Raw genomic sequence first — 12,069 nt, 5'->3', positions numbered from 1 at the left:
CAGGCAAAATTTATGATATCATGCAGCAACAAGGGAGAGAGTGTTATGTAGGTCCGTACACAATGAGAAAACAACAGGGGAAAAAGGAATCAGGGAAAGGAAAGGGCGAGGAAAATCCGACAAAAACTACCACCACCTTAATAATCAGAATTAAGCTAACCATGCTGACACTGTTTGCTTTATGCTAAATCAACCCAGCTTTGATCTGCTGGTAGAAGATGGAAGTAGGTCACGCCCTGATGGCTTGTTCGGAGTTTTCAGTTGCCAGCAGGACTTATTCCTTACCTGTCATTCATTATGATTACCTGCATTACCTATATTATAAGCCTCATAACCCAATTAACAGCACACCCCTAAGCCTTGTGCCTACTTAGCCAGACCTAAGCTAGAGTGAGATTTTGCAGCATTAGATCTTACATATCCAGGTATGCTAAAAACCAATGGAGTCATCCTTCTTAATGTAGCAATGGTTAAGAAGAACATTTGAATAGGATGTTGAGTACCTGCTGCTACAGGAGTGAAGTTGAGTGTATGAACCACTGTCAACAGCTCTCAGACAAACTCTGAAAATCCAATTTGAGCAAGATCTGAGTTTTAGACAACTTTGACAAAGCTTTTCCAGCAAGGTGTTAGATTCTGTCTTTAAAAGTCCATGGTTTCACAGCCTTCATAGAAATAATTCCAAGAGTCTGGCAGCAGAATAGAGCCCTATATTCCTTCCACCAGGACAATTCCTAAAATAGCTGTATTTAGAAAGGATTCTAATATATTTCTCAAACCTGCACTGCACTGACATATTAAGGTTATGACTGCGTCAATACAAACTTTTCACGTAGCCTATATGAAAACAGCAATAATGAATAATGCTTAGGCTCCTTCTGATAAACACAGTCCCTGCAGAGCAGATACTGTTTATAGAACTCCAATAGGTATGAGAAGTCAATGAGATATCAGTATTATCACGCTCAGAACGGAAGCTGTTAAAATAACACTCTACTGCCCCATGTAACTATACAATAAATAAATCAAAAGAAACCCAAGTCCCAGAGAGGAGAAAACACCAACTGCTTGAAAAACAGGTGAGAGAAATAAAGGAGCGTGGGACATAATTCTGCAGGATTACTCAGTGTTTCTCACTTGTGTAAACCCAGTGCTCTTTTTGCACATGCTTGGGCGCTCCAGGAAGCAACCAATTCCCTTCTACGTCAATCTTTTCAAAAGCACTCCCCTTTTCAGCTGAGCCAAATATGACTGTATTAGCAGAACAGCCATGCTAATTTTCCATTGCCTGTACATTAATGTTCATAGCTGGAGACGTAATAGGTTTGTCAGGTGTACTTCCTCCTCAGGGTCCATCCAGTCCTTGGATGTGCAGAGACAACTTCGGACTAGGGAGAGCTACATTCATGTGCTACATCTGTTTCGTTTAGAGAAAAGTTCCTCCTCCGAGATCAGCCAGATCAGCTCAGGTAGAGAGACAACCTGCTCCCAGGTTTCCATATGCTAGGCCAGCTAATTTACATAAGGCCTTCTGGCTGCACATCTTTATGTCAGTCAGATTTCTGCCACTGCAGATCCACTCGCATTAATAAAATTATTTGATGTAGGCTAAGCCTTTTATTTTATTGCTTCTAATAAAAAGATATCAATCAACAATTGTCTACAATAGTTGGCATGGAGAAAGGTCCCAAGAATTTGAAGCAACAGAACGGAAGAAGTATCAAAATAGCAAGGATAAGTAAATCTCACCAGCTCCATCACCTGTTAGGCTCTCCGGCTAAAGACATCAAATAAACACTTCAGAATAAAACATCGTTCAGTTCTTTACTGGACTGAAGAAGAGAAAGAGGAAATAAGAAGTATTCAGCAATATTTGCAGTCAGTTAGGATGAAGACTGCATGTACTATGGACCAGCCGAGGGGGAAAAAACACCATCAAGAACACAGTTACCATCTCAAGGCAAATAACTCCTTAAGAGAAAAATATATGTTGAAAAGTAAGTAGCTGCATTAAGTGTTTCATGCCAGACCATACCTAGTAGACATCTCTGATGTATTGTGTTCATCTCAAGTAGAGGCATAACAGCTGTTTAATGCAGATCTGGCAATCTTCTTTTTTGGGGCATAATTCTCATAAACGCACACACCTCCCTGATTGTTCAGACAAATCTGTTTAGCACTTTGATAACAAAAACGATGGGCTCCTTTAAACTTAAGCCAATCTAAATATATTCTTGAATTCAAAAATACATTTGCCCAGACAAGTATGAAAATCAGGTTTTGTGCTATTAGTGAAAGGATTGTAGCAAACATTTTAAAGTGATTATTATTAGCTAGTATTCTTATTGGTCTAACTATTAACAATTTCTCTCATGCTGAGGATAAGTAGGCTGAGACTAGTGAGAACTGGCCCCTCGCAGCACACTGAATGACAAGAAGGAATTTTGTTGTAGTAGCTTTTTCTAATTTTAGCCGTAAGCATACATGTGCCTTGGTTGGCAAATAAACGCATTATCACAGCCTCACAGAGTTTACGCTAAAAACAATGCTTTGAACTTCAAGTGTTCTTGAGGTTCACTAAGAATGAAGTGCTTTCGGAGCTGGTGGGTTGGTTATTTATATTGAATAGAAGCCCTCTTTGAACCAAGGATATGCAGTGTCTTTAAAATACGCAAGTAAGATTACAGATTTCCTGGGCCTCCACCTGTTCTCTTAAGTGCTCTTTACAAAGCCTCTCTCCCACACACCTTTTCATTTTTTCCCTTTTTTTCATCACTTCCTTGCTCCTCACATTTCTCCCACCGTTCTCTAAACAGAGGTTCCCTGGCTCACTTCCAGCTGAAGCATAACTCCTTTTCTTTCTCTTCTGATGTCAGACAGAGTAAAGAATGTATTTTACATGAGCTTTGCAGTATTTCATTCAACTTATCTCCTAGTATCAAAATACTTCTTCTCTTGTAAACAAAAAGCTGCACGGTTGAACATTATCAAAAACTGTCATTTACGACACCACGGAAGACTTGTTGTCCTACTGTTGGAATCTTTTCTTAGAATGAATCCAAAGAAACTCCCAACATCCCTCAGTTTCGATTCACAACCTTTCACTCTGTTTCTCAAGGAGTAATGTAATGTTCGGGGAAGGTAACAGCCTTCAGCCACCAATTTCACCAGGGATGAGGAGGAAAAAATGCACAAGAATTGCGGGCTTCGTGATTTTTTTTTTTTTTTTCCAGAATTTCCTCTTGTCTATTGGCAGAAATTATTTCACAAGCAGAGGAAGACAGTTTTCTTCCCTGTAAGCCCAGCCACAACCACCACTGTAACGAAAGACAACAGAATCTCATCACAGCATTTGCACAGATGTCAAACCAACGCTTAGCACTTTCTTTTAGTTTTGTTGAGAGTTCAGTTGAGTTTGAAGCTTTTTTCAAAATCTGCAGAGACTTGCTTTACCAGGAATCCTGTCCTGGCATTAACAGGTAAGTCTTCTGATACGCTAAGGAAACTCATCTGATCAGTGAGCCTGGTCTAACTGCACATGGAGCCCAATGCTACCGTGGGTGCTCAGGACCCAAGCATTCTTCAGGTTCTTGCCTATTATTCTCACTTGGGAACTAAGCAGCTGCCTATAATCTAATCTCTGAAATGTTGCTGGCTGTATTTTTGTCCTACCAACAAAGCAATCAATCCACAGCTAGCACTACTCAAGCTGAACAGTGATCCATCTTCAGAAACAGAGGCTCTACATGCAAAACAAAAGAGAGGGAGAAAAGACAGAAGAAAGAGTACAAATATGCTTTACAGCTTTATCTCCCAAACAATATTCCACACTACGCATCACTGCAAAATGCATTTGTGCTTTTGCATTGCAGTTATTAATTTATATTAAAAAAATGCTCCAAAAGTGCATTTCTTTGATTCCCACTAGAAATTTAGTTCTAAAGGAGCTCAGTCCCCTTAAATCCTTCTCAAAGCTCTTTAGCTTAAATTTAAGTCCTACTGCCCATCATGGTTTTAACAGGACTATACGCATGCTTAAGTGAGGAGGCCAAATCCTCTTTAACTAAATCAATTACATATATTCTAACTTAATTAAATCTATTTCTGTGGACAAGTGTACCAAGATTTAACCTAATAGTTTAGATCATAGCAAGATATCTATTTAGCAACATCACATTACTCTAATTGACAGCTTTTAAAGGATACTACACATTTACATACAGTTCAAGTCCTTAATATAGTTACAGTTGCCTCGATTTTGTTTCTGAAGAACTGAAAGTGACTTAGTAGCTACTCCTGTCTGAAATGAAGTTATTGAAATATCACTCTGATATTTAAAATGTAATTAAGAAAAAAATAAAGGGAGACCAAGAAGTCTTTGCAGACAAAACTTCAACTTCAAATGAAAAAAACAGGTTCTAATTACATGGGTTTCTGTTAACAGGTTAGGTACGGGTATATATATTTTTAGTGTACTTCATTATTTTTATTACTCCTAAAATAGTATCTTTAAAGTAATTTCAGATACACATTTTTAATCCCCGGCACTTCCTCCATAATTCAAAACTGCAACTGGCCTACAGCTGTCCTATTCAATCATTTCTTTTCCAGCCCTCCTACCACTTTTAGTTATCTTTCATGTTTTATATATTCTTAGGCACACAGCTAACAAGGTTTACGTTAAAAAGACTATCCACCATGCATTTTTGGCCCCCTTTTTTTTAAGTTTAAGTCACAAAATAAACTGTCTTATCCTGGTCATAAATGCTTTCAAGTTTATATCTTGCAATATTTTAGCAGATTCTTTCACAAGAATAATTTTTAACAAAAACGAGTGATTTACTGGTTCTGGGAACATATTTCCATCTACCCAAAAGGGAGAGCTCTCAGCAGTCAGGCTGATTCACATCAAAAGCCACTATGTGTCGCCTCTCAGTACTGTACCACAGCCCTGTGCAGCTCTGCATTCCACAGAGTCACTTTTCACCAGCTCTAAATCAATTTGGAGAAAATCACTTAAACATGAATGAAAGAAGGGAGCCCTTTGACTCTGTTTTATGTTATGAAAATGCACGCCTATCTGCTCACTGACCTTGAAAATAGCCTTAAAGCAGTGAGCAGTTATCTTCATCAAATGTTTGGTCACGAGAGTTAAACTACACCTTCTGAGAGTGTATCACGCATTGGAAAGCGGAGCCATTATCACAAAGTTCTTTTGCCACATTATAGCATATTATTCACACTACATCAGCACATTTCATTGCAATTAAATCAGTGTAGGCATTCACTGATTTTCATTATCAAGGTAACCAAAACGATGGAAATAACTAGCTTGGTTTACATTTCTGGTAACATCACCATGGTTTGTGGATATTCACAACTTCCCATGTATCATATATGTGTGTGAGTATTAAAACTATCGCGAACATATTTGACCTAAAAATTTCAACTGCTAGAGGACAGAGTAACCAACTATACCTAAAAAGCACATCTTCCATAGGCAAATTGGGTGATTCTTCTCTCATTTCCATACTGTATTAAGGGTGACAAGTATTTATATTTTTCTGAGAGCAGAATTAATGAATAAGGTCACTAAGTAAATTGCCTCTTGGGAACAGGTTTAATTAATTGGTTTAATATAAGAGAGATACATGTGAACTATGTTAAATGAAATTGTCCATCCTCAGAGATGACCACTAATACCCCAGTCTAGCGTAGTCGCAACATGCCCAGTACAATAACTTACTATATTGGCTTTTGCTGATCTCCCAGCAAGTGCTATATAACCTCATTTATGTCACTTTCAACACTGAGATAGGATTCCAGAATTTGAGCCCAAATACTACAGCCCTCTTTTCCTACAAGTTGAATAATGCCTCTGATCCCAGGAAATTTAGTAACAAGTCTACGAGTCTTTCCCCTTAGCTTCATCTTTAAGGTTTGAATGAATAATGTAATCATGCAGTTAGCAGGTAAAACAGCAGAAATTCAATACAAGCAACCACATAACTGCTGAGATGCACTACAACTGTGAGGGGAGCTGTTATGTTTCTGCCCCTTACTGACTTTGGTACAAGGCAGTCTCACACCTGCGTGAACGCTCGCAGCGTTCTCACCTCCCCGCTCCTCCTTCAGCCAACCTGCCTCAGGAAGGGTTGAAATAAATGTTCAGCAGTAAGATTAAGAAAGCTTCTCGGGTGGCTTGCAATTATAATATCACCTTAGGTTTTTACTTTTGGTAATACCATTCAAAGTGTGCTCAAGGGGCATAATAAAAAGTGATACTAATTAGGTAATAATAAGCAAGGCCTAGGGCATATCAGGGGGATTAATAACCAGATGAGAGGTGCGACAGCACAAAGTCAACCTGAGGCCACAGCCACCCCAGCTAGCTATTCATTTTGCCAGGAAATACCTCACATGGTCTTTATTGCTATTAGAACCTGTTTGGAATTTTATTCAGAAGGAAAATAAACATCTTTCTCATATGGCTTAAAACCCCCCAAGTGGTATCAACATGAATTCTTTGATTACTACTGCTGCTCTTAGACTTCTGGAAAATTTATCCTCATATAAGGATCAAATCCTCTCCCTCTGTCTTCTCCTGCACGCACACCAACCCCCAATAAGCTTTTACAACCACACTGGCTTTGGGGTACAACGCACCACATTTTCATTCTATTAGAGAAATAACGAAAGGAGTGATAGCTAAGTACTTGAGCTGGGTTTCATTCCAAAGATTAAGAAAAGCAAGCACCCATGCCAATAAATATAAAGCCTCAGAACTTGAGAAAATTTTACCTTCTTGAATCTGAAGGTCCAGCAATCACACATTTGTCCACCTCTACGAACTGGTACTGAGTAGAACAGGTCACAAAAATTGCATCAGAACATGCAGCTAATGATGCTTAAATTGGTTAAGGAAACAACAACTCAATTGTCCCTTTAAAGGTTAACTGTAGACCTGCCAACCGAGTGACCTACATTTGCCTGGTCAAAGCATCTGTGAGAGAGGGCAAAAGAAATACTTTCAGAAAGGAAATTCTGTTTTGACATTAAATGATACACTCTTCCTTCCCATTGCTCAGGCCTCGAGATGCAAACTGACCCTATACAGGGTACAAAGCAGCACAACAGACTTTCATGTCAGCTGCTGGCAGCAGAATAAAGACCACAGAGTTATAGCCAGGGGTAGAAGTTGATGATTTTTGGATTATTTCCTCAGTGCAAACCTTTCCTCTCATTCCTCTCCCAAATATAAAAAGAGCTTTAGGGAAGTCCTTTCCTTATTAACATATTTCTTTAACCTTGCACTATTTGAGCAAGCCTGCTTTACTTATTTCATTATTCTGGTGACAAATGTAGTTTTTTCTTTCTGCTCCCAAGAACCACATATAAAGTACGCATTGTGTACAGAAGTGGCCAGAGAAGTTTTGCCGCCCTGCCATGGAAGTCCACTCAGAGAAAGTGAAGGTGGCAGTTGTAACCATTGTAACACTCAGCATGTCTATGCAAAATTGCCGTTTTGTCTTCTCCGTCACCACAATAGAGAATTGGAAATGCAACACTTAAAGAATACCAAAACCTGGTCCACAAATGATATTTCTTTGAGATGTGTTTTCTCTCTTAAAGAATATTCTCCTTTTGCATCCCCTTATTACTTTTCCATATGTTCCTCTCTCTAAAGATGGCTAAATGCTTTGATATTTTTTCCACTATCTCCTCATTCCTGTTTGTTCTCACTGTACAGTATGGTCCATGCATTTCATCTAGGTGAAATAAAAAACAAGGCTGTGCTAACGGGAGCTCAACTCTTCAAAGGTGAGAAGAGCTCCCTTCCTTTGCCAGCGGACAACTCAGAGAACCATCCGCTTTCTTCTTGTGTTTCCATTCTCGTTCCAGCAGCTGACTAATTTCCTAACACATTTCAATTATGCAACAACTCTACTTACAGCGCTATGATAAAAAGGGGAACACTTCAACTTATTAAATCAGGCATCTAAGTATAGGTACCTCAAATCTCTCGCTCCCTGAGCATCATGTGCAGCCCTGGTTTCTAAAGCCTAACTGAATCATACATGAATTAACTTTCAAAAGCTGAAAATGAGAATATTCTCTTCACAGACAAGGTATGTTGACATGTATGATATATAAATTATATTTTGAATTTTGCTAAAGAAACTGAACAGTTCTTTGTCAGTTGCCTGGAAGCAGGCAGAGAACTTTTCCACTTGTTGCTAAATGATACAAACATATTTGGCTGCTTTGAAGGACTGCTATGGCCGTCAAAACATATTTGCCTTGGAAGCCGTCCAATTTCATCTTACCATGCCATCAAATGTTACCTTTTCTCAGTCACAAATGTCCATTCCTCTTTTATTGTTTTACGGAAATCTGCTAAAATTATAGCTTTTATATAAAGTCAAGTACAGTAAATAGGAAATCCCCCAAAAGTTTTTGCCGACTACATTCTGTGAAAACACAGATGTTATTTTTTTTTTTAATAGCCTGATAGCAATTTCCACTATCGCCCACTTAGTGAACACTGAACACTGTTCTAGAGTATAAAAATCGGGTCTAGAGTAATTTACATTTTGAAATCCATTTTCCATATATCTGACAGGACCAGTAATCTCCTTTGTAAGGAAAGTTTGTACTCTGGGTTTTGTAAATTCAGGAAAACTATCAGGTCTGTCATTCTAATAATTTCATTTTCAAATAACGTTTTTTGTTCTCGTTCTGTTTTTACAGTCACCACCAAAGAATCTGAAAGTTATGCAATACAACAGGCTTTAAAGCCACCAGGGACCCTCCTAACACAAGATGGAAATAACTTATTACGCAAATAAGATTAAAACGCTGACCTTGAATCCACAGTCTTTTGCCAAGGGGCAGTGTGAGTGTGGGTGGAAAATCAACTGTGGTACAGAAGCTTGCACTGTGCTTAGGAAAGCACAAGAATTTTCAAAAGCAAAGGCCTCCATCATACAGGAAAGTGGAGCCACAATGGACATTATAATCGTTTCAATATCTGATACAGCAAGGCATTTGTTAGGAAATCACATCGCTTCACTGCTGCACACAGTCAATATTATTTTCTGCTCATTGTCTTCTCGAGTTGCAGCCATAACTGCAGCGACTGTTTCAAACTGCTCCAGTCTCTCCTGGCCTGCAGAGGCCACCAGAGCAGCGAGGGACAGCCAGCGGAGATGGCCCCCGCAGTGCGGCCAGCAGGGATTCCCTCGGAAACGGAGGGTGCCAAGGGCTGGAGCAAACAGGCTTCAAATGGCTTTGTGCAGATGGTTCGAGGCCAGGCTTCCACTATTAGTAATAACCCAGCGATGTACTACAACCCGCACCCGTTACCCTGTGCAGCAGAGAACAGAGGCACATTATAGTAAATGATTAAGTAGGGAAACGGGAAAAAGAAAATACGACTTTTGTCTCAACGCAGTCATGTTAACGCTGCTAGTAAAAGCCTGCCTCTGGCATTCTCTGAATTTTTATAAGATCATCAGTGCCGTACCAAAGTTATACTCTCCAGGTCTGGGCTATCCATTTGCACGGGTTTGAAAGAAAGACAAAGCAGTGATTAAAGGAAATGGCCAACACCTAGGGAGATCAAAGCTGAACAGCCGGTCCTGCTTTTTGAAATTTATGCTTCACTGAGACAAACGGGAGACTAGCAGGTTAATTTCTATTTTCAAATATTCTTTTACATGGAGAGAGTTTCTTGCAGGGGCTGAGGATGTCTTTATCACTAGCAACAGTCTCTCCTACTGTCTTATTCCAGTCAGGCCAGAATATTGCCTCAAGGTAACATTCTTTGTTTATGTTTGGGTCAGCAAGATGTCTTTAAAAAGGGAATTACAGTTGACTGCTTCACCTGAGAATCTTAAAGAAGCAGATGATATGAAGGAGGTTTTTTGGTTTTGGGGTTCTTTTTTTGTTTGGGTTGGGTTTTTTGTTAACTAACCTCCCCTCCCTCCCCCCCAAAAAAAAAAAAATCTCTCCATACTCTCCCAGAAAAGGGCTGAGAGGGAAAGAACCAGAGAACTGCTGGAATACATATTCTGAGGAAAGACAGAATAGAGATGTTTCAGGAGCACCCCCTCCCAGGGGTTTTCCATACCCGTTCTGCTTAGTTTCCAAACTGGAAACACATCTATTTTCCTTTCATACTTATATATAAAAAAATCTGATAGATTGGTATCTAAGAAGATAAAAAAGTGTTTCTCCAGACATTGGAGAATTAATTGGAATTCATTGCAACAGCACAGTTCCACCCATCCTTAAATATTGAACAGCTAATATTATGAAATTGATATAAACAGATCTAGTGTTTAAAATATTCTGTGTATTAAACAACCACATTTTTTAGTTTCATCAAACAGAACATGCTGCTAGAAGAGGTGATAGAAAATAAAAAAGGGAAAAGAGAAAACAAGAAGCCTATAAATAGAAACTCTCTGAAAAATACTAAACAAACCTAGAGTTTTGACTAGAAATAAAGTGAATGGACGGTTGGCCATTCTTTATGAAAAAAGTTTGATGAATCTTTTTTTCAACCAATTAAAATCAGAATGGCTGTTAAAGTTAAGAATCCAATTATAGAGCTGTTACTTGTTCTGATTTTTATTACTATGGTGAAGATGGAAATGTCAAATGTCAGTGTAGCAGGAAAGAAAAAAAAATCTCAATAAATCATAAAACAAATCTAAAGGGAAATTAGATAATCCACCTATTACAATTGTAGACTAATTGTATCCTTGGGTATTATCATATAAGTAGTCAACAGGGAGGACAGCCTTCCACAGAAGATAGTAAACATTGTAAAAGTCAGTCTTAGTCTTCAATAACTTTTCCATAAGTATTAAAAAAATATCAACTCTAACCTGACATGTCATGCTTAAGATAAATCATTCACAGCAAGGATAAAACGCGTGCACAGACACATACCTCTTTTCTGGCTTGGGGTTCTGCCTCTGGGACTGGGAGTGCCTGCTGCCTCTCAATGCCCCTCTGCTCAGGTGGCTGGCGTTATGGCCTCCGGACGGAGCAGGGGCCCGAAGGCCAGCCCAAAGCTGCTCTTCGCTCCTGTGAAGTGGCACGGATGTGCGGATGGCAGAAATAATATGGCCAGGATAGGCAGTCAGCGAGTCCTCGCGGTGGCGCGAATTTTGATGAGCCAGAGTCCTCTCTGAGGCCGGGTACTGCCGCCCCGGCCGTCGGTAGCCCCGTTCCCGGTAATAGGCTGGGAGGCAGGGCCGCGTTTGCTCCATCACCCCACCACTGCAGCTCCGAGAGCAGGCAGACCAGGGGCCCCAACTGCCCCACATGCCTGGGATTCCCGCGCTGCTATCCTCAGGTGCATCGCTTTGCTCTTCTATCCTCTGGGGAACCTGTAAACACAACAGATTGACTTAGGAACAAGAATTCACACTGTAATACCAGGAGAGCACTAATATCCTTTTTAAGGCATTCACTCTGCAGTCACAAGTGAAACTGAATGAAACGGGAAGTAACTCATCTTATTCATTCCCTATCAAACAGCTGCCTGTTCTGCCAGTGTAGGAGGAGGTCTCCTATAGCCATTGACCATTCTGACCAAAAGTATTTTTTGGACAATCTGGATAGGAATAGATTTTCTTTAGTTCTCAGCAATGGAAAACATTGCATAATGCAAAGCTTGGACACATAGAGATTGAAAACTATTCTAACATTAGCAAAGTCAGGAAGTAAAGTTATTTTTGGTGACAAACTTGGGTCAACAGACACTGGCTGCTCTCTGATGCCTCAACAATGGCGATTGCTAGTGGTTGCAATAGTTTTTCAGGAAATCCCACTTAATGCAGAACTTTTTAGGAAAGCAATAACGTAAGAGGACAGGCTGATTTCCAGCCAGCCAAAAATACTGCAATAGTTAACTCTTATATTACCCTTTTCCCCCCACCCCCCATATTAATGCTTCAAGGAAAAGAGCTACTCAAGGTGACCATCCCAATCCTACATTCACAGAAACCCCCATCAGGTTCAATAAAGACAGGATGAATTGTTGGCCTGGCGTGT

At 39.7% G+C, this 12,069-nt stretch overlaps 1 protein-coding gene across 1 annotated transcript in view; it reads right to left on the bottom strand.

The window, feature by feature from the left end:
• Positions 1–12,069, bottom strand: part of THSD4 (thrombospondin type 1 domain containing 4) — a 289,380-nt gene that overhangs the window by 256,335 nt on the left and 20,976 nt on the right. Inside the window, exon 3 of the mRNA XM_082488552.1 lies at positions 10,960–11,402. Coding sequence (XP_082344678.1) covers positions 10,960–11,402 — 443 coding nt within the window. The remainder of the gene's footprint in view (positions 1–10,959; positions 11,403–12,069) is intronic.

The sequence above is a fragment of the Vanellus vanellus genome (assembly GCF_965231255.1).
Source record: "Vanellus vanellus genome assembly, chromosome: 11".
Taxonomy (NCBI): Eukaryota; Metazoa; Chordata; class Aves; order Charadriiformes; family Charadriidae; genus Vanellus; species Vanellus vanellus.
This window is presented reverse-complemented; position numbering and strand designations above follow the sequence as displayed.